The 22,236-nt window shown below is 41.9% G+C and overlaps 1 protein-coding gene across 1 annotated transcript; it reads right to left on the bottom strand.

Moving 5' to 3' along the window:
• Positions 1 to 555: 555 nt before the first annotated feature.
• phc2a (polyhomeotic homolog 2a (Drosophila)) lies at positions 556 to 12,614 on the bottom strand. Its single transcript, XM_075475543.1, has 7 exons — positions 12,426 to 12,614; positions 10,004 to 10,166; positions 5,883 to 5,961; positions 5,125 to 5,236; positions 2,772 to 2,898; positions 1,094 to 1,343; positions 556 to 1,022 (listed from the first exon to the last, which is right to left on the bottom strand). The coding sequence occupies exons 2-7, from the start codon at positions 10,139 to 10,141 to the stop codon at positions 868 to 870; spliced, it is 861 nt and encodes a 286-aa protein (XP_075331658.1). The 5' UTR covers positions 10,142 to 10,166; positions 12,426 to 12,614; the 3' UTR covers positions 556 to 867.
• Positions 12,615 to 22,236: the final 9,622 nt, after the last annotated feature.

The raw sequence follows: 22,236 nt of genomic DNA, 5'->3' as shown, positions 1-22,236 counted from the left end.
ATATCTGCATCTTGATCAGTCCAGAAAACATAAATATAGTTCTTAGACAGAATGTAGCTGATGGAGGATTTAAAGTGACTTCAAGTGGCTCAATAACTCCATAAAATCCAAAGAAAATCATGTTTATTTTTTTTTATTTGATCAAATCAGAGGTGAAACATAACAATGGCTTGGCCCTATTTTCTCTCCCTTCGTATCACTGCCTGCTGTGCAGACCGAGCAGCAAACACCGTAACAGGCTCGGCTGTCGGCAGGCGGCAGCAGGCAGTGATACGAAGGGAGAGAAAATAGGGCCAAGCGATTGTGAGGTCTGACTTTTTCCTGGAGAACCATTTTGTGATGCAAATGTATTACTCTTTTGAACGTATATTGTTTTGAGAAGCAAAACGCTTTATTTTTTAAACCCCAGCCAACTAGCCGGACTACCTTCATCAACACCAAAACGAGGCTGGAACTCTGCTCACAGGACGCAGCAGGGGGTAAGAAGATGTTCATAAATGATGTTGCTGATATGGGATGATACACAGCTTCATGTCAAAAGAGGCGAACTGTCCCTTTAATCTGAGCTAATACAGCAGGCGTGTGGCCTGAAACATCTTCACAGTCCCGCTTCAGTACTGTTGACCTAAAAACGGCGAGGAGCAGCACCTACAGTTCAGCTATGGAAACTACGCTCAGCACAGCCGACCTACGACCACGTTTCCCTCCAACATGGTCGGACATTTTCCTGAAGTAGTGAAGTGGTGTAAAAGGTGAGCTGAGCAGCCAAAGTTCTCCACCGAGGTCGGCCAGATGCAACAAAAATCCATCGAACGGTTCTGATCTGGCTTCACCTCGTCTGTCCAATAACAGGGCGGGGGGGGGGGGCTACGAGTCTCTGAGCATGCTGATCTGGGCGAAGATCTTGAGCGCCGGGCCCAGTTTGATGTTCATGGTCCCCATGAGATGATCCTCCTTCAGCAGCAGCAGAGCCTGCCCGTCGATCTCCTGCGAGCGGAACTCCTCGGCGATCTCCAGACAACCTGCGGCCGCAGAGCAGCAGACAGTCAGCGCACGGCAACAGAAAACATCCCAGAATCACCACCACACCCACCTGGCAGCGAGGAGATGAACTCGTAGACGTCCGCTATGTTCCAGTGTCCCGGGTCGCTGGGCAGGAAGCTGTGGGGCAGCGGGGGCAGCGGGGGCAGCTCGGGGGCGACCCGCTGGGCGGCCGGCGGCGGGGACGGGGGTCTCTGGTAGCCGGAGAGGTCGGCACACTGGCTGGACTCTCCCTGAGCAGGTCGGACCGAGTGGGGGGCAGCAGCTGCAGGAGGGGGGGGCTTCTGCACAGGGGGGGCCGGCTGACAGAGTCAGGGGGGGTTAGAACCAAAGATAAACCTCTGAGGCTCCTTACTTTTATTGTGAGAATGCTTTAAGGCATTCTCATTATTAAGTTCCCGTCTCTCTTTATTATTATTATTCCGCCAGTTTTCAGCACCCAACTACTCCTGCATACTTTCAGCTATTTCTACAAAACGTTCAGCTCTTTCAGCAGATTCCTGCTATCATTTTTGGTGTTTTTAACTTTTACACTTTTTAAGATATTCAACTTTTATTCAAATTTTCCCGTCATTCAAATGAATGGAAACTACAAAGAGCTCACATTTACAGAATTTCAGCTATGAGCCTTGAAGTGAGATCAACCTCTCAAATTCTCTGACTAACTCCAATGTAAAGTTTGGTAATTCACAAAAATCACAATATTCCTTCAACCAATACCTCAGCAACAGTTTTTACTGCTAAAACTGAACTATTTTCAGCTTTTTTAGCATGGTCAGCTATCCCCATTCAGCTCAGAAGCATTCTCACTGCTGTTTCACAGGAAACAGCAGTGAGAATGCTTTAAGGCAAGTACGTTTTTTGCCGTTTAACTACTTCTGCACACTTTCACCAATTTCCACAATTTTGATATCAAACTGTTCAGCTCTTTCAGGAGATGTATGCAATGACTTTTGGCGTTTCTAACTTTTTTATTTTTTAAAATATTAAGGTTTTTGTGCAAGTTTTCCTCCCTTTAAAAGGGATGGTAAATCCATCCTTCCTCTTCTTTCAAACTACTTCAGCATACTTTCAGCTGGAGACAACATTCAAACTTTAAAATGTTTACAACACATTCAGCTATTACCAAATGTTTCAGCTTTTTAAAATATTCAGCCAATTTTGAATTAGAACATTTTGCTCCTTCTTGATTTTTATGAATGAAGAGCCAGCAGAATGGCACAATGGTCATTTTCAGCTTTTTCTGATATTCAAACAAATTCCTCTAACTTTCATACAGTTTAACTTACAGAAACAAATTATACCTTAAAATGTAGGAAAAATTATCCTCTTTCAGCCAATGTAACTACTAAAGAGCTCACAATTACAGAATTTCAGCTATGAGCCTTTAAGCTAGAACAATCTCTCAAATTCTGACGAATTCTCTGACTAACTCTAATGTTAAGTTTGGTAGTACTCAAAACACAGCTTCAAGTGTGTTCAACCTGCTGCCATTTAAAAATATTTCACTCAATCAATATAAAAACTACATTGCCGCGTTCCTCTAAGCCTTCTGCTTCTGACGGTCTTCAGATTATATTCCTGGCTCTTCAACTTTTCTAACAGGAGTTCATAGTATCCCATTCAGCCATTTTCTAGTTTCTTTAGCTCCTGCGTAGCCGTCATTAGCTTCATTCACCAGCTGCTCAGATGAGTCCAGGTTTGCTTAAAGAAACAAAAAGGGAACTCACCTTCTTTTTAAGCTCCAAACTGCCGTTTCTGTGGCTTCCGTTCAGCGTTTTCTGCTTCTTCAGGTTTTCCAGGGTGGTTTTGCGGTTCGGGAAGAGGCCCATCCTCTTGGTGCATCCCACGTTGTAGCTGCAGGGAGATTTAAGTTCACAGCAGTTCAAACCGGAGACACAGACTCACAGAGCGGCGGCGTTTTTAAAGCTCAGAGAGAAGGAAACGTTCAGGTCGCAGCTTCTCCCGCTGGATGTGACGGCAGCTCACATCTGTGTGCAGTTTTAACGACACGAACACTGTATATGTGTGTGATTCATGATGTTAAACCTGACTTTCATGCCCAGAAATTTGAGTAAAATCCCGGCTTTTAACAGCATGCAGTTCAATTCTGACCCCAACTGAACTGAGCTGCAGTAAAGTTGTTGGAATCAACAGTGAAACTGAACCTACAGCTTGTGTTTTACACGTGAGGTTTAAAGGGACAGTTCGCCTCTTTTGACATGAAGCTGTGTAACATCCCATATCAGCAACATCATTCATGAACATTTTCTTACCCCCTGCTGCGTCCTGTGAGCAGAGTTCCAGCCTCGTTTTGGTGTTGATGAAGGTAGTCCGGCTAGTTGGCTGGGGCTTAAAAAATAAAGTGTTTTGCTTCTCAAAACAATATGCGTTCAAAAGAGTAATACATTTGCATCACAAAATCGTTCTCCAGGAAAAAGTCAGACCTCACAATCTCTTGGCCCTATTTTCTCTCCCTTCGTATCACTGCCTGCTGCCGACAGCCGTGCCTGTTACAGTGTTTGCTGCTCGGTCTGCACTTCGGTCTGCACAGCAGGCAGTGATACGAAGGGAGAGAAAATAGGGCCAAGCGATTGTGAGGTCTGACTTTTTCCTGGAGAACCATTTTGTGATGCAAATGTATTACTCTTTTGAACGCATATTGTTCTGAGAAGCAAAACGCTTTATTTTTTAAACCCCAGCCAACTAGCCGGACTACTTTCATCAACACCAAAACGAGGCTGGAACTCTGCTCACAGGACGCAGCAGGGGGTAAGAAGATGTTCATAAATGATGTTGCTGATATGGGATGTCATACAGCTTCATGTCAAAAGAGGCGAACTGTCCCTTTAACGAAGCCGAATGCAGACTTGGGAGCGTGAGCTGGGAGTGATTTCTGATCAACGCTGGTGGGAATCCGTTCTGAAAGTCATTCACAAAACCTCTGTTTGTGCCTGTTTGACCTTATAAGTTGTATTTAGATGCCATTATTCAAAAACAAGATGGCACAGATGTGGAGGCTCAGCCTGTAATCTTACGCATATCTTTTTCTCTTGTCCAGATCTTAGGAATTTTTGGCAAATTTACTTCCACACCATGTCCAAGGTACTCTCAGGACTGTTCACACTTCACCACACACTGGTGTTTTTGCTCTTCCAGAAGACTTTACCCTGTACGCCACTAAAGAATTGGAATTAATAGCTTTTAACCTCTGTAATTGCTAGTAATTGCTAAACGCCATCTCCTTCTGAATTGGAAATCCAGAACAGCTCCTTCCAGCACACAATGGATCAAGAGAAAATTAAATATTCAAGTAGGAGAAACTTACCCCCCCCCCCTTTTTAAATTTTATTTATTTATTTTTATTTAATTTTTCTATTATTTATGTAATTTATCTGTTATATTTATGCGGACAGTTTAATCATCTTAACAAGACTATGTTATAAATCCTTTTTCATTGAGTAGTCTATTTCTTTTTTCTTTCTGCAATCGTTTGTTGTTAAAATATGAAAATATAATCTAAATCCAAGGGTGTATACAAACATGTTTAATGACCACACCATGGTATACCGCTACATGTAAGTGCCTCTGTTACTCTTGTATACACATCAATAAGAAATATTAAACAAACAAACAAAAAAAAGAAGCTGAATGTATCTGTTTTAGATCCTTCTGGGGTTGTTAAATATGTTGAAAGGTCAGACATCAGATATGTCAGCCTGACTGATTCCTTCTCAGTGGAGACATTGAGCTTCAGCCAATAGAAGTGCATCTCTTCAGGAGAAAAGCTGCATCATTACTGACTGAATTCATCCCACTTCGTACAAGATAAGAGACGAACATTGTTCTTTATATGACATCAGAACAGTTAAAACATGCTCCTGATCACAGGTCCACTCAGTTAAATAATTAAAAAACTCACAGAAATCCTCCAAACTGTGGTGAAATAAGACAGTTAGCCCAGAAGCAGCAGCTCAAACATGCGCTGAGCTGCACCGAGCGAACACGACACATTCATATAAATATCTAAAGAGCAGAGCTGAAACACCAGGCTGAAACGGGACAACATGAAAGCCGCCTCACCGCTTCGCGCACACTGTAGAGCAGAACCTTTTGGACCTTTTGAAGATGTAGGCGAAGTCCACCCGGCCGCACAGCTCACAGGTCAACATGGGCTCCTGCTGGGCCTTCAGCTCTGAGGGAACACACACCAACACGGAGGCAACGCCTGAAACTCGCGTTTATAACTGTGGAAACGCTGGAGTTTCATGTGGAACAAACAGCAGGAATCTGTGGGTTTCCAACACGCAGTCTGAGGCTTCAACAGGGTTCAGAAATGAATCAGAAACCTGAAGACCGACTTCAGCTCTGAGAGATTTAACAGGAAGGTTTTGGTTCCTCAGCAGATCTTTGCTGGTGTGACCGGTGTTTGAAGGAGGCTGATTGTTTTAAAGCAGAATCAGACTCGCTTTTATTGCCAGGTGTGTGGACACACACGAGGAATCTGACTCCGGTTACACCTCGCTCTCTTAGTGCAACAAATACAAAAATAGACATAGAACAAGGCTAAAGTAGAAACAAAAGTAGAATAAAAGGTAGAATAAAAAACTATGCATATGTAAGAAAAAAATAAAGATAAAATAGGTAAAAAATAAAATAAAATAAATAATAATTTATAAATATAAATAATAAAAAATAAAATAAAATAGATAAAATAGGTAAAAAAATAAAAAAATAAATATAAATATATACATAAGTATATGGCAGTCATTATTATGTGGTAATATGACATAATATCAGCCCACCCCATCAACCGCTAAGAACAACATGAGAAACGTTACCCTTTGATGACAGGCCGTCCATCTTGGAGTCGGCGGTGTGTCTCCTGAGGACGTCTACAGAGAAAGACGGACGCTCCACCTGCAGAGAGAAAGAGAAAGATGCTGAAAGAGTCCAACGTGCATCACAGAACACAAACACGCTCCGGTTCTGCTTCTTTATCTGGACATTTAGGGCAAAGTTTCATCCTTTAAACTGATAACTGACAGTGGAAAAGAAACTTCTCATTTCTCCAGCTCAGGATGTTTCACAGACTTTTAAATGCACATTTCTGCAGAAAGCCTCGGTACTTTAATGTTTTCAGGGATCTAAAAGATTCTTTCAGCTCTGGGCTCGTCTGCTTTTCCTTTGCAGTCTAAAGAAAGTTTCCTCTGCACAACTTTAAGCCTGATTTAAGGGAAGCGTGTCCCTCTGAGATGAGACATCAGTGACGGCTCGACTTGGCCATCTAACCAGATCGATGTCCTTTTCCCAGAATACATGCACCCTGCTGCCTCTGTGGGAGGTCACGGTACATGTACGTGCACAGTCTTTAAGCTGCTTTAATGCTGATTCTGTGGTTCTAAAATCAGGATTTTATTAGAGCAGAGCGACAGTCTGGAAGCGCTTTAAGTGAGCTGATACGAAGTCTTGACGGGCTGATTTCTGTCCCGGTTTCTGACAAAAAACAGAAATATGTCAAGAGGAGCTCCTTTATTGTGACTTTAGGGCTGATTTGAACCCAAACCTCCTTATCTGATCGCGTTAGCTCGATTTTGCACAGTTTTGGTCAGAAAAACAACTTGTCTTCCACCCATCTGAGGTCGGGTCAACATGTCCAGGAGGGAAACTCAGAGTGGCTGACAAGCTTCCACCACTGTCAAGGACAAATGCCTGATAAAAGTTTAGCACAGACTTACGTACACACACACACACACACACACACGCACACACACGCACACACTCTCACTGAATAACACAACACCTCCTTCACTGTTTCCCAATTCCTTCTTTGTGCTGATCTCTCTCCTCCTCTCCCCCAATGTGTTATTTCCTCTCTCATTCTACCCTTATCTCGTTAACGCTTCACTAAGAGGAAAACTTAGTCATATTCAAATGGTTTATTAAGACCTATTATCACTGTATAAACCTTAATATTTCCTCTCAGATGAAAGCTTTTTACCCAAGTCCCCTTTAATTTAATTTATGGACCATCGAACGGCTTCTTAAATTCTCCCTCTTAGAGGAAAGCTTATCCATGTTTCTGATCTTATTAATGCTTCACTCGGAGGCAAACTTAGTCGTATTCATATATTGAAGATCTGTTATCATTCATTATACCAACCGTTCTGTTATTAGCTATATTTTTAAATGCTTCCTCTTAGAGGAAAGTTTATCCATGTTTGTTAGTTTACACGAATGACCTGCTCTGTATTTCTGTGTTGTATTTTTTCTGTCTTTATGTAAAGCACATTGAGTTGCCTGTGGTATGAAATGCGCTTTATAAATAAAGATTGATTGATTGATCTTTCTCCAGCTCCTCCTGGGAGAACCAGAGGCTTTCCCGGGCCAGATGTGATATATAACCCCCCCCCCCAGTGAGTTCTGGTTCTGCCCCGGGTTTATCTGAACCAGATGAATCAACTTAAAGACCAACTATCTCATCTTCACAGCTTCAAGGCTGGAAACGTAGAGGTCCAGAACTTTAGATCTGTGCACGTGAAAAGAAGCTTCTGCTACTCCAGCTAATCCACAACCTCTGGAGTGAAAACCTGATGCTCCTCCTCTGTGATCGGGTTGGGAACTACTTTATATAGAGGACACAAATGTGCATGTGAACGCTCTCCTAAACACTCAAGTGTCAAGAGAAAAAAATTTTAGAGCTCCGACAGTCAAACTGACCGACAGAGTCATTAAAACGGTGTCCTGGAAGCCGAGGACTGAAACACTAAAACTCAAATCTGCATTAATAAAGTCTGGGAATGGAAAAAAAAAAAGGGGGGGGGGGGGGGCAGGTAGCTCAACTGGTTGTGCAGAGGCTTAAAGTCCTCCTCACAGCAGGTCTGGGTTGAGGTCCCGACCCGGGGCATCATCCCCCCGGCACTGCCCACAAGTCCAAAAAAAGATCTTAAAGGAATTAGAGTAGAAACACTTTAAGTTTAGGGATATTACAACTTTCTGTGAGTAAATTATTTAGGTATTTAAATGTGTTCGGAAGTGTCGGTTCTTAAAGGGACAGTTCGCCTCTTTTGACATGAAGCTGTGTAACATCCCATATCAGCAACATCATTTATGAACATCTTCTTACCCCCTGCTGCGTCCTGTGAGCAGAGTTCCAGCCTCGTTTTGGTGTTGATGAAGGTAGTCCGGCTAGTTGGCTGGGGTTTAAAAGATAAAGCGTGTTGCTTCTCAGAACAATATGCGTTCAACAGAGTAATACATTTGCATCACAAAATGGTTCTCCAGGAAAAAGTCAGACCTCACAATCGCTTGGCCCTATTTTCTCTCCCTTCGTATCACTGCCTGCTGCCGCCTGCCGACAGCCGCACCTGTTACGGTGTTTGCTGCTCGGTCTGCACGGTCTACACAGCAGGCAGTGATACGAAGGGAGAGAAAATAGGGCCAAGCGATTGTGAGGTCTGACTTTTTCCTGGAGAACGATTTTGTGATGCAAATGTATTACTCTGTTGAACGCATATTGTTTTGAGAAGCAAAACGCTTTATTTTTTAAACCCCAGCCAACTAGCCGGACTACCTTCATCAACACCAAAACGAGGCTGGAACTCTGCTCACAGGACGCAGCAGGGGGTAAGAAGATGTTCAGAAATGATGTTGCTGATATGGGATGTCATACAGCTTCATGTCAAAAGAGGCGGACTATCCCTTTAAATAGGTCATAAGTTAGTTAAAACAGGTGAACATACTCACAGCTTAACCAGCGCAGCTCTCACACGCCAGAATATCGATCACCCGCTACCTTACCACCTCCTGCAGTCCCTTTATCTCAGGTTTTATCTTCAGGAAACTGACCCAGCTCTTTGACTGGTGGCTTCCTTCTACGTAGCTTATTGTTAGCTTTGATGCTAGCTGTAATGTTATATCCTCATTTGTAAGTCGCTCTGGATAAAAGCTAAATGCAGAAACAGAAACATGTTTTTTTACCGTTTCTTTTCCTTCTCATGTTAGGTTACAGTCTTCTTTCATAAGTTAAGGCGGGACGCTACAGGTGAATAGGGTAATATTTTAAAATAATAGATATCACCATGAAACTTCCTCAGTTGAATACTTATACAAGTATGGAAAAATAAATGTATTACAAGTTTTAGAAATTTGTATGTTTAATTATGCAAATTAGGCCTTATCTCATTAAATATGCGCAAATTTGCATATATTTCCGGAAGATAGATCTGAACATATGATAAAGCCAGGTGCAAAATTCTTTTTTCATTTTGTTTACACACAAAGTGAAAAGAAAATTACAGAGGGATTTCAGGATATCTGCTTTCATTTCCTAGGAAATCAAAATATACTGCCCATAGCCTAAAAAACATCAATTTTCGCCATATTTTTTTTTTTATAATGTCATATAAATCAGGCCAGGAATGATTTATCAACAAATCCTTCTGTACATATCTTCAGAATACTGCTAAGTGTATAACTGGAAAGTTTGGTGTTAGTAGGTGCTCCATAGGCTGAGATATTGATACTGGAAAAATACAAAAAAATGATTTTGAGAAAACGGCATTTAAAGATTTAAATAGGGGGAATTCATTTTGGTCAATTTGGGCAAAATGTACCGCCGCGATTAAACAAAATGTGATGAAATAAACATTTTAATTTATGTTTTTAAATAACACATATTGAAGGAGTAGACTGGCCCAAAATCTAAAATGAAAAATCCCTGTTTTTGCCTGCCGTGCCTCGCCTTAAACACTCGTATGCAGTTTAAACCCATTTTCTGCTTGGCGGACCTGCAAATAAAGGCTCTATTCTACGAATCACTACAGATTGCCTCTTTAAAATTTAAAATTGGAGGACTTTTCTCACACTAAAACGATCAAAATGAGTCTTGTTTCAAACCAACGACTCCCCCCCGTGCTCTCGCTTCTCTCCCAGTTCACCCGCAGACCGGTCCAGTACTCACAGGGAAAGGCTCGGCACCTTCCTGGATAACGAAGCCTTCTATCAGATGGGTGAGCACGTGGGACTGGTCTACAGCCTGGGCCGGTTTGCTTTCTCCATTGTGCTGGCTGCTATTATTGTTTCCATTCCCAGAGGTCATGACTGGAGCACCGGCCGCCCCTCACCTGTCAACACAAGCAGCATGGCAAACTCAACAAGGGGAAGCCGCGTGGATCCGCCCCGCTGTTCAAACACACAAAAGGATGCAAATCACATGGAGCTGGCAGTTTAAAGATGTCCTGATCTGCAGCTGTAGCGCACAGTCTTACTCTTTTTTAAGTAAATGTTGAATTTTTCATATGCACAATCAAATTTAATAGAACTTCGCTGGCTGAATTTCTACTTAAGACTACAACATATAAATATATACACATTTTTCATGCATAATTAAGATATTCACTTCTATAAGGAGTTTAAACATGAGCCGATATAAAGAGTTGGACCCAATGATTCACAATCATATCGAGTTGAATTGTGTTCTTCATCTTTTCTGCGCTAAAAACACTAAAGTAACTTAAATTTACAGATTTCAGAATGAAGTCTCAGTCTCCACGACAGAAGCCGTCGCGCTCGGGTGAACGTGGGCGGCTGTTGTTGTTGTTGTTGTTGTTGTTGTTGTGGAACAGCCTCGGCTTAACCAGCCGTGAGAATGAAAGTATAAACTGCTTATTTTCACACCCGCATACACGGTATAAGCACCCCCATTTTATATGTTATTAACCGTTAATGACCGTTAGCTCGTTACAGAGTTCATAAAGTAGAACTTAAAGCGTGTTTAAAAGAATGCAAGACTGGATGATGATGATGATGATATTCAGCGTCAGTGTTGCAAGCTGTATGCTCAAGCTAATATGCTGGCACGAAAATTTTATATGTGTGCGAAGGAGGTCAAAATATCTCTTTTTAAAACTTACTGTACTCCACTATATACAGCTCATCTTTGGTGTAGTTACAGCAGAACTAAGATGAATAAGATCAAGGTGGCTTATAATGATGAACTTAGAATTTTGCTTAAGGCTCCAAGGTGGGAAAGTGCAAGTGCTCTCTTTGTCACTGCAAATGTGCTCTAATGAGGAGCCGTATGTATAAATTTATGTGTAGATTAAATCTATCAAGAAATGGAATCATAAGGTGTTTGTCTAAGATAAAGGAAAGTGACACCCAATACAATTCTGACATCTGGAAATACTGGAAAAGCCAATTATATGTGGGCCTATCCCCCAATCTGATTTTTATGAAATGATTGTCTCTGTGTGTGGGGGGGGGGGGGGGTTGGTTGTATGTCTTTTAATGTCTTTTTAATGTACTGCATATTCTTATCTGGACCTTGAGTCTGTGAAATAAAGTTTATTATAAACAGTTTTAAAACCCGCTGATGTAAGAAAACCTTCCAAATCTTCACTTCGCCTCAGCTTAAGTAAAAAAATAAGTGGATCTATGGACATTAGATCCACTTATAAAGAGCATTAAACATCTGCAGCTCATCCAGAACGCTGCTGCTGGAGTTTTAACCCGGACTAAGAGATCTGAACACATCACAGCAGCTTTAAAATCTTTACTCTGGCTTCCAGTCAGTCACAGAATAGATTTTAAAAGCCTGCTGATGGTTTACAATCTGTGATCTGTTCAGAGAATATAAAGCCAGCAGAGCTCTGAGATCCAAGGACTCAGGTCAGCTGGTCCAGTCCAGAGTCCAGACTAAACATGGAGAAGCAGCATTTAGCTGTTATGCTGCAAACAAGTGGAACAAACTGCCAGTGGAGATTAAACTTTCACCAAATGGAGACATTTTTAAATCCAGGTTAAAAACATTTCTGTTCTCATGTGTCTATGCATGAAATCTGCACGATATCTTTGAACCTATCTGGACTGTTGCTTGTTTTTTATCATTTAAATGATTTTATTTGTTTCTCTTTATATTCTTTTATGTATTTTTAATGCTTCTTCCACTCCCTGCTGCAATGCTTTTATTTTATGTGAAGCACTTTGAATTGTTTGTACATGAAATGTGCTATATAAATAGATTTGATTTGATTTGATTTGATTTGATTTGATTTGACATCAAACCTGTTTCACAAGCATAATTAGTTGCCAAAAATCAGCGTTGTGTGAACCAACGGTTTTTCCAGGATCAAATCAATTCAGCGCAGCACCGGTTAGCTAAGTTTCGTACGTCAAACGAATAGAACTTGCGAAGATTAAAACACACTTTTCACCACTTTTACTAAATCTACAAACAGGCTTCGTAGTATTTAGCTTACTTTAACCGTCTGAAACCCCCTCAGGAGGAGTTTCAGGAGCCCCGCTCGGTAACAATGGTCAGAGAGGGAAGAAAAGCTCTTTGTTTAACGGCTCCAAACCAAACAACGCTTTCGTTTACTTACGCTCCCTCCGCCGAAGCGGCGAAGAGCCTCTTCTCAGCCAGTTATCCCTCCGTCAAACATCTCTAAAGCGCTACAGACAGCCCGTTACACGCTAGTTACACTAGTTAGTAACTGATTCATATCTTCACCATGTTTTCATCCTTCTCTTTCGGGCTGATTTTGATCCTCTACACATCTGCGCTCTTAGTGAGAAAGAGTCGCGGAGGCAGACAGGAAAGCGCTTCCGGTTGGGAAACTTACACAAATAAAAGCATGTTGGAGTGCTACTTTGTGTGTGCAGCCGGCACAGAGAACGCTTTCTGCTCTTATTCTGAAAAGGGGGGCACAACTGTGTCTGTGAACAGAAGAAAACTTAACTTCAGGAGAATTTATAGCAGTTTGTAGTGAATGAGGAAAAATGAGCGTGCTGTCACACCGGCTGTAGTAAACACCGCCCCCCCCCTGCCTGAAGTTACGATAACGGGACCACCACTCTGAACGGGACGAGACAGGGGGGCGGAGCTAGCAGGGCGCCGCCCAATTTGGTGGAATCTATGCGGAGGGTATGGAATGCCATTGTTATCAATATTGAATAAATAAGCAAATAAATAAATATTTAATCAAACAAATTTGTAAATAAGCAATATGGCCATGTATGAATACAACCATGAGAAAAAGAAAGAAATTCTTGGAATAAGCAGGGTCAGTAATTAAATCTAGAAATATTCAGATGAATAAATAAACAAATAAGATTAAGATCAGATTTATTGTCATGCATACAGTCATACACACGAAATTTGTCTTCCGTTTGTAACCATGGGCGACGGGTAATGAAGGCTAGGGTAGGCTGTGCCTTCCCAAATGTTATGCTGGGAATTTTGCAAATTATATATAATATATGTGCGCAAGTTATATATGCTATTATATTATGGGTGTGGGTGTAGTCGCTGCAGCCCCCTGGTGACAATCAGGTCAGGTGATAATATAACAATGTCGTCACCGACCTGGCCCAAGGTGATATGGGTAATGGGCTGGCATTGTAAACATTTTCGAACTTTTCGAACCGCGCTGCCATGCTATTTTGGAAAAAACCTTAAAATGGATATACAAACTTTTTTTCAAGGCAAAGGAAAAACCAAGAAGTTAATTTGAACACTTAATTTGCACTGGGCCAGGTCTATATAGCCTATTAAATGAGCGATGAGTGGCTGTGGCTCGCCGTTGCCTTGTGGGTGGGTGTAATGTATGTACTTGTGTTGTGGAAAAAAGAAAAAAGTTTGAAAAAAAATCCTTAAATGCTAGACAGACAGTCAGGACACTTGTAAGTTTTGGAAATTAGTTCCACACCGTCATGTCCTCCTTTTTGATTTTGAAACAGAATCCTTGTGTTGTTGTTATTAATTATGCTAAATAACACATTTTTACGCCATTTTTGGTTAAAATAAACAAACGTTGATTTCGGTGCCTTGCAAAATGTCGGGCTCACCCGGCGCCTATGCTTGTAACCCATCCAGGTTGGCACCAGATGGCTGCCCTAACCACTGAGCCACGGAGAAATTAATAGATCAATCAATGAGCATGCAAGTCCATGTCAATAATTAATATGGCCGTAAAATGTCTTGAAATGCATAAATCAATAAAGGCCATGAATGAATAGGGAATCTTTAAATGAATAAATAAACATGCAGGTCCACGTCAGGTATCAATAAGGTCACCATATAGGTCTTGAAAAAAGTAAATGAATGAATGAATAGATAAATAAATAAATAAATTATAGGGCTGGGTGAGTTAACTCGTTATTATCGCGTTAACTCATTGATTATTTAACGGCGATAAATATTTTATTGCGCATTAACGCAGGTTTTATTATTTATTTTATTATTATAAAAGTCTGTTGCTCACAGGCTTTTATTTTGTAAAGGAACCGGAAAAGAAAGTAATCGGCGGATCCACCAAACATGGAGAAGGGTACGGAACTTTTACTCGGCCGTTTTCATTTTAAAGTTCTTCCAGACGGCGGAGTCGACAGAACCAAAGTCATCTGTAAACTCTGCCAAGTTGAATTGTCTTCTCAGCGTAGTAGTTCCAGTCTAAAATATCACTTAAAGGCAAAACACACAACTGATAGCAGCAAGTCATTCAAGGAAACAGACAGTGGAGCGAGGCTTCTACATAAAAACTACAGAAAGATGCTGATGTTAAAAGTGTGTTTGCACAACAAATGTTATGGCACTTTCATTCATATGGCAGCACATTTAAAATAAAGCTAAATGCTAAAAGCTATACACTACTTTTGGATTCTGCGTACAAATGCGATTAATCGTGATTAATCAGGGAAATCATGTGATTAATTAGATTAAACATTTTAATCGTTGCCCAGCCCTAATAAATTAATAAGCAAGCAAGCTCAGTTCAGGAATCAATGGTCAAGAAATTTATATGAACATTAAAAAAAAATCTGGAAAATAAATAAATGAATAAGATGTAAAGTGTAAAATGTTTGTTTTTTTTAGATGAAGGCCATTTCCTGCCAAACTACCTTTTCAAATTAAAATATGATAAATTTTTAAAAAAACGAAAAGAAAAAGGCAGTATTTACAGGCTAAATTATTACATATAGGCTAAATTTTTAATTTTTTTTTTAATTTTTAAAGATTTGAATGCCTTCTTGTGATTTTATGTAGCTGTAAAGCACTTTGAATTACCTTGTGTACGAATTGTGCTCTATAAATAAAATTGCCTTGCCTCAATGAGGATTTGTGAATGATTTAATAGCTGCTTGTTTTACTCTATTTACCAACAGGAAAACGGATGTCAAACACTGTGCGTTTTCACTTTAAAGCAGAATGTAATTAATTTTATTTCAGCAGTTTATTTTAATTAGTGCGTCACCGGAAGTTGAGTGATTGGCCGCTGACCTGAGTGGTGATAACGGGCTCTGTCCTCAGGTCTGTCCTCCGCCCGCAGAGACTCTGAGGCCGCCGTCTGAGGTGGAGCACCAGGCGCGGGACGAGTCTCACGGCACGGCTGGACTTGATGAAAAAGCAGTGTTTCCCACCTGGGACCCTGTCCTCAGCATCTCTGAAGAGAAGATTCTTAAAGAAGAGGAGGGTCGCTCCGCGCGCGCAGCAGGATGCGGACTGTGAGCAGTGCAGGTGAGACCCTGTGGGAAAGTTTAACCTGAACCCGGGGAGGCTGAGAGGATGGGGCACTCACAGAGATCTGAATATCCTGAAAGCTGATCACTTAATTACAACTCGTGTTTACTCCATAACGAGTCTTTTTTTCTTTTCTTCAGCTTTACTGAAAACATCCGCAAATAAAGAATCTGGGTCTGACTGCGGGTGATTCCAGATGTTTCAACGCAATATAAACATAAATCAAAGAAACAAAACTGAGAGGAAAGGTCAAGGCGTCGTTTTGCAACAGAGACCTCGTGTATAAATCAGTGAAAAAGATTTTAAAATGCAGATGATAGATAGATAAATACTTTATTCATCCCAATTTGGGAAATTATTGTGTTGAAACAGCGTACAGTATAAAAGATATGCAAACAATTGAAGGAAAAACAAGCAAATAGAATAGAATAAAAATAGAGAATAAACATCAGCTATAAACAAATCTACAGTATAGATAATACAGTAATGTGCAAAAGTCTTCAGCCAGAAACAACATGTGCAAATATGAATTATCAAATCAAATTTATTTGTAGCACATTTCATGTACAAACAGTTCAAAGTGCTTCACATAAAATAAAAGCATTGCAGCAGGGAGTGGAAGAAGCATTAAAAATACATAAAAGAATATAAAGAGAAACAAATAAAATCATTTAAATTCATTTAAAAACCAGCAACAGTCCAGATAAGTTCAAAGATATCGTGCAGATTTCATGCATAGACACATGAGAACAGAAATGTTTTTAACCTGGATTTAAAAATGTCTCCATTTGGTGAAAGTTTAATCTCCACTGGCAGTTTGTTTCAGACCAGCTTTCTGTCCTTTCTTTAAGGAGTCTTCAGGAATAGTTCTCCCAGCTCAGCCTTTTCTCCCTGTTTCCCTTCCTTAAAGGGACAGTTCGCCTCTTTTGACATGAAGCTGTATGACATCCCATATCAGCAACATCACTTATGAACATCTTCTTCCCCCTGCTGCGTCCTGTGAGCAGAGTTCCAGCCTCGTTTTAAGGCCTACAGGCTGAAGCGTAATGCTTATATTTAAGCCTGTCCTGTTGAACAAAATTAAGCTACCCATCAACCTATATTATTACAAATACTAAAGTAAGAAGAAATAAATAATAGTAAAAAGACAAAAGACAAAAAATAGAATTGCATCCAATAAAGTAAAAAAAAATTGAAGAATAATGAAGCAAAATCATAAATAAACACAAAATCCTTCACAAATTATAAATACTTGTAGCCCTCAAAAATTGCGTTAGAAACCATCCTTTTGAAAACCAAAAATGTTCTACAATTTCTTACATTTATATTAGCATCCTTCCATAATGAAACCCCAACAACAGATATGCATCTCCTTTTCATTTCTTTTTTGGCCTTTGCTACAGTAAGTTTGCAATATGTCTCTTAAATTATACTTTGTTTCTTGAGATGAGAAAAACCTTTGTATGCTGACTGGGAGTAACTTTGATTTAGCTTTGCATTATTTTGTAATATACCGTTCAAAAGAGTAATACATTTGCATCACAAAATGGTTCTCCAGGAAAAAGTCAGACCTCACAATCGCTTGGTCCTATTTTCTCTGCCTTCGTATAACTGCCTGCTGCCGACAGCCGCGCCTGTTACGGTGTTTGCTGCTCGGTCTGCGCAGCAGGCAGTGATACGAAGGGAGAGAAAATAGGGCCAAGCGATTGTGAGGTCTGACTTTTTCCTGGAGAACGATTTTGTGATGCAAATGTATTACTCTGTTGAACTCATATTGTTTTGAGAAACAAAACGCTTTATTTTTTAAACCCCAGCCAACTAGCCGGACTACCTTCATCAACACCAAAACGAGGCTGGAACTCTGCTCACAGGACGCAGCAGGGGGTAAGAAGATGTTCATAAATGATGTTGCTGATATGGGATGTCATACAGCTTCATGTCAAAAGAGGCGAACTATCCCTTTAAGTACAGGAAAACGTGCTCAGAAACAGAGTGTGAGGCTGATAAAGGCGAAGTCTTCCCAGTCTGTGTGCAGCACCTTGACCCCTGCAGCGTGACCAGCTGTTTTCCTGTGTTGCAGATGTTCCATGTTCTCCCTGTCGGGCAGCAGCCGGACCGTCCGGCGGATCCTGACGGCCTGCCTGCTCTCCTTCATGGCCCTGCTGGGCTCCGTGTCCATGGACCTCAGCTCCAACATCGCCCTGCTGCACACCACAGAGGCCGCCTACGAGGAGCTGACTTCCTGCAGGACGATGGCGCTCCTCCAGCTCATCAGCGAGCTGCAGAGGATGAGGCATTTATTCGCCAAAGGCAACCAGACGCTGGAGGCAGGTGTGCCGCCGGCGTTGGACGGTCTCTGCGGTGAAACGGTGGGTTACGGTAACGGCCGGGGGCTTCCCTGTGGGCCTGAGCTGTCCGGATTGTGCCAGGAGGTGAGGAGGAACATTCAAGGGTTCCTTAATTCTTCCCTGGATGCAAACAGCTGGAGTGAAAGGAGGACTTTGGCGTTCACTCTGGCCATCGAGAGACTCCTCAACATCTGGGGAACGCCGGAGGACACTTTAGTCAAAGCGAAGCAGAACCCGATGTGGAGGGACGTCCTGTCCGCACAGCTTCTGGTGACCTTCGTAGAGCTCAACCACCAGCTGACGCAGCTCCACCGGGGGACACCTCCGGCTGGGTTCCAGCACAGGTGGGCGTGCACGCTGAGCTACCTGAGCTTCGCACGGGTCCTGGCGGAGCGCCTGAACGACTGCTGGTTAGAGAACGTAGACCCCGAGATAAACTCGAGCCAGGATGCTCGGCGTTCCTACGTCTTTGACACGAGTAAGTGGCAGATCTCTGGAGCAGGAGCTGAGCTTTTATCTGGATCTGCAGCTGGAGTTCAGGCTCTGGTGAGCGCTCAGCGGTGCCTGTTGGAGCGCGCGGCGCTGGCGCTCAGGCTGGCGTCTCGGTCCATGTCCTCGGGCCTCAGCATGAGGATCTGCCTGCTGGCGCTGGCCTGCCTCATCTACCCGATGGTGATGTTCTCTTTCAAGGAGATGACGGAGTGGATTCAGAACTACGCCCAGAGCCTGAAGGAGAGGACCGAGGACCTGAAGCGCCAGAGGCAGCTGGCCGAAGATCTGCTGCACCAAATGCTGCCAAAGTCGGTCGCCAAGCAGCTCCGCAAGCAACGGCACGTGGAAGCAGAGAGCTACGATCGGGTATGTGGGAAAGCAAAGAGGTTAGCCAGTTACCTTCAGCCTCTTACACAGGGAACGACTTCTTAGAGATAAACTACACATAATAACTAGGGCTGTGCAACGATTACAATGTTTAATCTAATTGATCATGATTAATCACATTTGTACACAAAATCCAAAAATGAATTCAAAAGTAGTGTATAGCTTTTAGCTTTATGAAGCGCTCATTAGTTCCATGTCAGTACAACCATCCAGTAAAAAGGCTACAACCAAAATCTTTATATGAAATTCAGTTAATTTGATTCCAGTTTATATTTACAAATAAAATGTAAGGGTCTGTTTACCTAAATCAACATTAGCATATTTTCTCACTCAACACTGCCTATTCGTGCATCTAACTTTTAGATATTATTAGGGCTGGGCAACGATTAAAATGTTTAATCTAATTAATCACATGATTTCCCTGATTAATCACGATTAATCGCATTTGTACGCAAAATCCAAAAATGAATCCAAAAGTAGCGTATAGCTTTTAGCATTTAGCTTTATTTTAAATGTGCTGCCATATGAATGAAAGTGCCATAACATTTGTTGTGCAAACACACTTTTAACATCAGCATCTTTCTGTAGTTTTTAATGTAGAAGCCCATGGGCGTCAATTGGGTATGGCAGCTGCCACACCTTGGCTCCAGGGGAAAATGGAAATGTTCGTTTTTTTTTTTTTTGTAAATGAATTTATGGAATTACTCTGTGTCAATTTGTATTGATTATTCTATTATTTAATACATATAAATGAACAACAATTGAAATTCTGAAAAACACAATCAATTTATCTAAGTATCATCTTCCCCAACACCTGTATCCCCTTTTGAAATGTGGTATCTCCCAGACCCCCCCCTCCCTCCCACGAGATGACGGAGCCTGGAGGTCAAAGCTGATGTTATTAGCGGAATTTGTTGTTTGCTAATTAATGTAAAATATGAAAAGAGAGCAGAAAACTTTAGATTTATTGATCACCAAAAAAAGGGGTCCAATGTTGCCCCAGCAGCGGAGGAAGGAGGACCAGGTAGTGAAGGCGGGATTCAGGCTGTTAGCCGCTAATGCTAATGCTGATGCTAACAGGGAGACGGAGACGAGTCCATTGTTATGTTATTGGGGTGTGAGTGAGACTGCATTTGCACACAGATAAGCTACATAGCAGACTTTTGTGGTGATTATTTGCTGGGCATGTATATTTATTGATTGATACTGTAGTCATGTGACTATAGCCATACCTTAGCTTTGGCTGAATGGACGCCGTTGGAGAAGCCTCGCTCCACTGTCTGTTTCCTTGAATGACTTGCTGCTATCAGTTGTGTGTTTTGCCTTTAAGTGATATTTTAGACTGGAACTACTACGCTGAGAAGACAATTCAACTTGGCAGTGTTTACAGATGACTTTGGTTCTGTCGACTCCGCCGTCTGGAAGAACTTTAAAATGAAAATGGCCGAGTAAAAGTTCCGTACCCTTCTCCATGTTTGGTGGATCCGCCGATTACTTTCTTTTCCTGTTCAACAGCAGACAGCAACAGACTTTTACAAAATAAAAGCTTGTGAGCAGCAGACTTTTACAATAATAAAATAAATAATAAAACAGGGGTGGTCCGTGGCGTAGTGGGTTGAGCAGGCACCCCATGTACAGAGGCTACAGTCCTCGCTGCAGCTGGCCCCGGTTCGAGTCTCGCATCCTCCTCCACTCTTCTGCGAGCATTAAAAACTACAAACCTTAAAGCTACCACACATGAAACAAGCCACAGTTTCCCCTCAACTTTCCTTCTCTTTAATTTTCCACATTTCAAACAAAGAAATCTGGAGCTCCTGATGCTGCAGGGTTCATGGGGGGGCTGCTACCGGGAGGTTACCTCTGCCAGATCTGCAAAATCTCTAAATGAGTGTGTGTGTTTGCTGCCTTTGTTGCCATTGTTGGTGTAATTACCTATAATTGCCCTGTTACATATTCATCAGCAGATAAAACAAGTTGTACGGGTGAAATTGCGTCTGGCTTATTGAAGAGGTTTCAAGCAGCTGTACCTAAAGCTCTCCTCTCGTGGGGAAGGGGGGGTTTACATGCTGAATAAAACCAAGGGCTCGATTTGAGAATGATTTGTAGCCCTGGAGCATTTTGGAAGGAAAGTGTAAGAGCCTTTGTTAGAATGCCTAAAATAGTAGAACGTGCAGTAATACTGTGGGATGCTGCTGAAACCGGCTCATTTTCATCACTCGTGTGACAGAAGAACCTCACCAAAGATGTGAAACTGGGAACCTGATTGTTCAGATTACATTTATATCTGTTCAATTTTGCAATTTCAAGCAGAGAGTGTAAATTCTGCTGTTAAAATAATGAAAAAAAACATGGTTTAAATCCACACGTCTCAACCAGAAACTCCCTCAGTGACGTAAAGTGTAAAAGTTTTATTCACTTTGTTCAATTACGTTTCTGTAAAACTGACTCCATAGCCCAGAGGATTAAGGGGTATGGTTAAAAAAGGAGTTTAATCCACTGATGGAGCCACGTCTATTCGTTCTGTTCGCAGGTCACCATTTTCTTCTCAGACATCGTGGGCTTCACCTCCATCTCTGCGTCTTGCACTCCTCTGCAAGTGGTGGAGATGCTCAACAACCTCTACATGTGTTTCGACACTCGTATTGAGTCCTACAATGTCTACAAGGTCAGAAAAGTTCAGCTGCCGTCACTTCCTGGTCTGAGAATGAATCCGGAGCCGAGGAGCGTTAAACCTGCAACTGCTGACCAGCAGGGGGCCGACAGCCCCAGGAAGTCTGCTGATGCTGGTAGCAGGGACTATGGCTGTGTTCGAAACCGCATACTACATACTACATATTACATACTACATACTGATCAATCAGACAGTATGCAGAGCGTTTACCCACAATGCATTTCGCTCCTGCCCGAGCCGAAATCAGCCGGCCTGAAGCTGATTTCCCTTAAGCTCTAAACTCTGTAAACTTTAGCAACATTTGAAACATTTTCAGGAGAGAATAATAATAATAATAATAATAATAATAACTTGGATTTATATAGCGCCCTTCAGGGTACCCAAGGTCGCTTAACAAGAGAAAAGAAGGGGGGAAGGGTAGGCCCGGAGGGGTGGGTTTAAGAAGAGTAGGACATGGAGAAGAGATGTGTTTTTAGATTCTTTTTTAACTGTAGTAGAGAGGGGGCAGAACGGATGTGAAGTGGCAGAATGTTCCATAGGGTAGGGGCAGCTGAACAGAAGGCCCTATCTCCATGTTTTTAGTCTGGTACGAGGAACGGAAAGTAGGTCCTTGTCTGAGGAGCGCAGAAGCCGCGACTGGGAGTAGGGGTGGAGGAGATCAGAGATGTACTGAGGTGCGAGTGAGTGGAGAGATTTGTAGGTCAAGAGAAGGATTTTATAGGTGATGCATGCTTTGACTGGGAGCCAGTGAAGTTGCTTTAGGATGGGGGTGATGT

Source organism: Odontesthes bonariensis, chromosome 10 (assembly GCF_027942865.1).
Source record: "Odontesthes bonariensis isolate fOdoBon6 chromosome 10, fOdoBon6.hap1, whole genome shotgun sequence".
Taxonomy (NCBI): Eukaryota; Metazoa; Chordata; class Actinopteri; order Atheriniformes; family Atherinopsidae; genus Odontesthes; species Odontesthes bonariensis.
The sequence above is the reverse complement of the archived record's forward strand: the minus strand, read 5'-3'. Positions and strand labels throughout refer to the sequence as shown.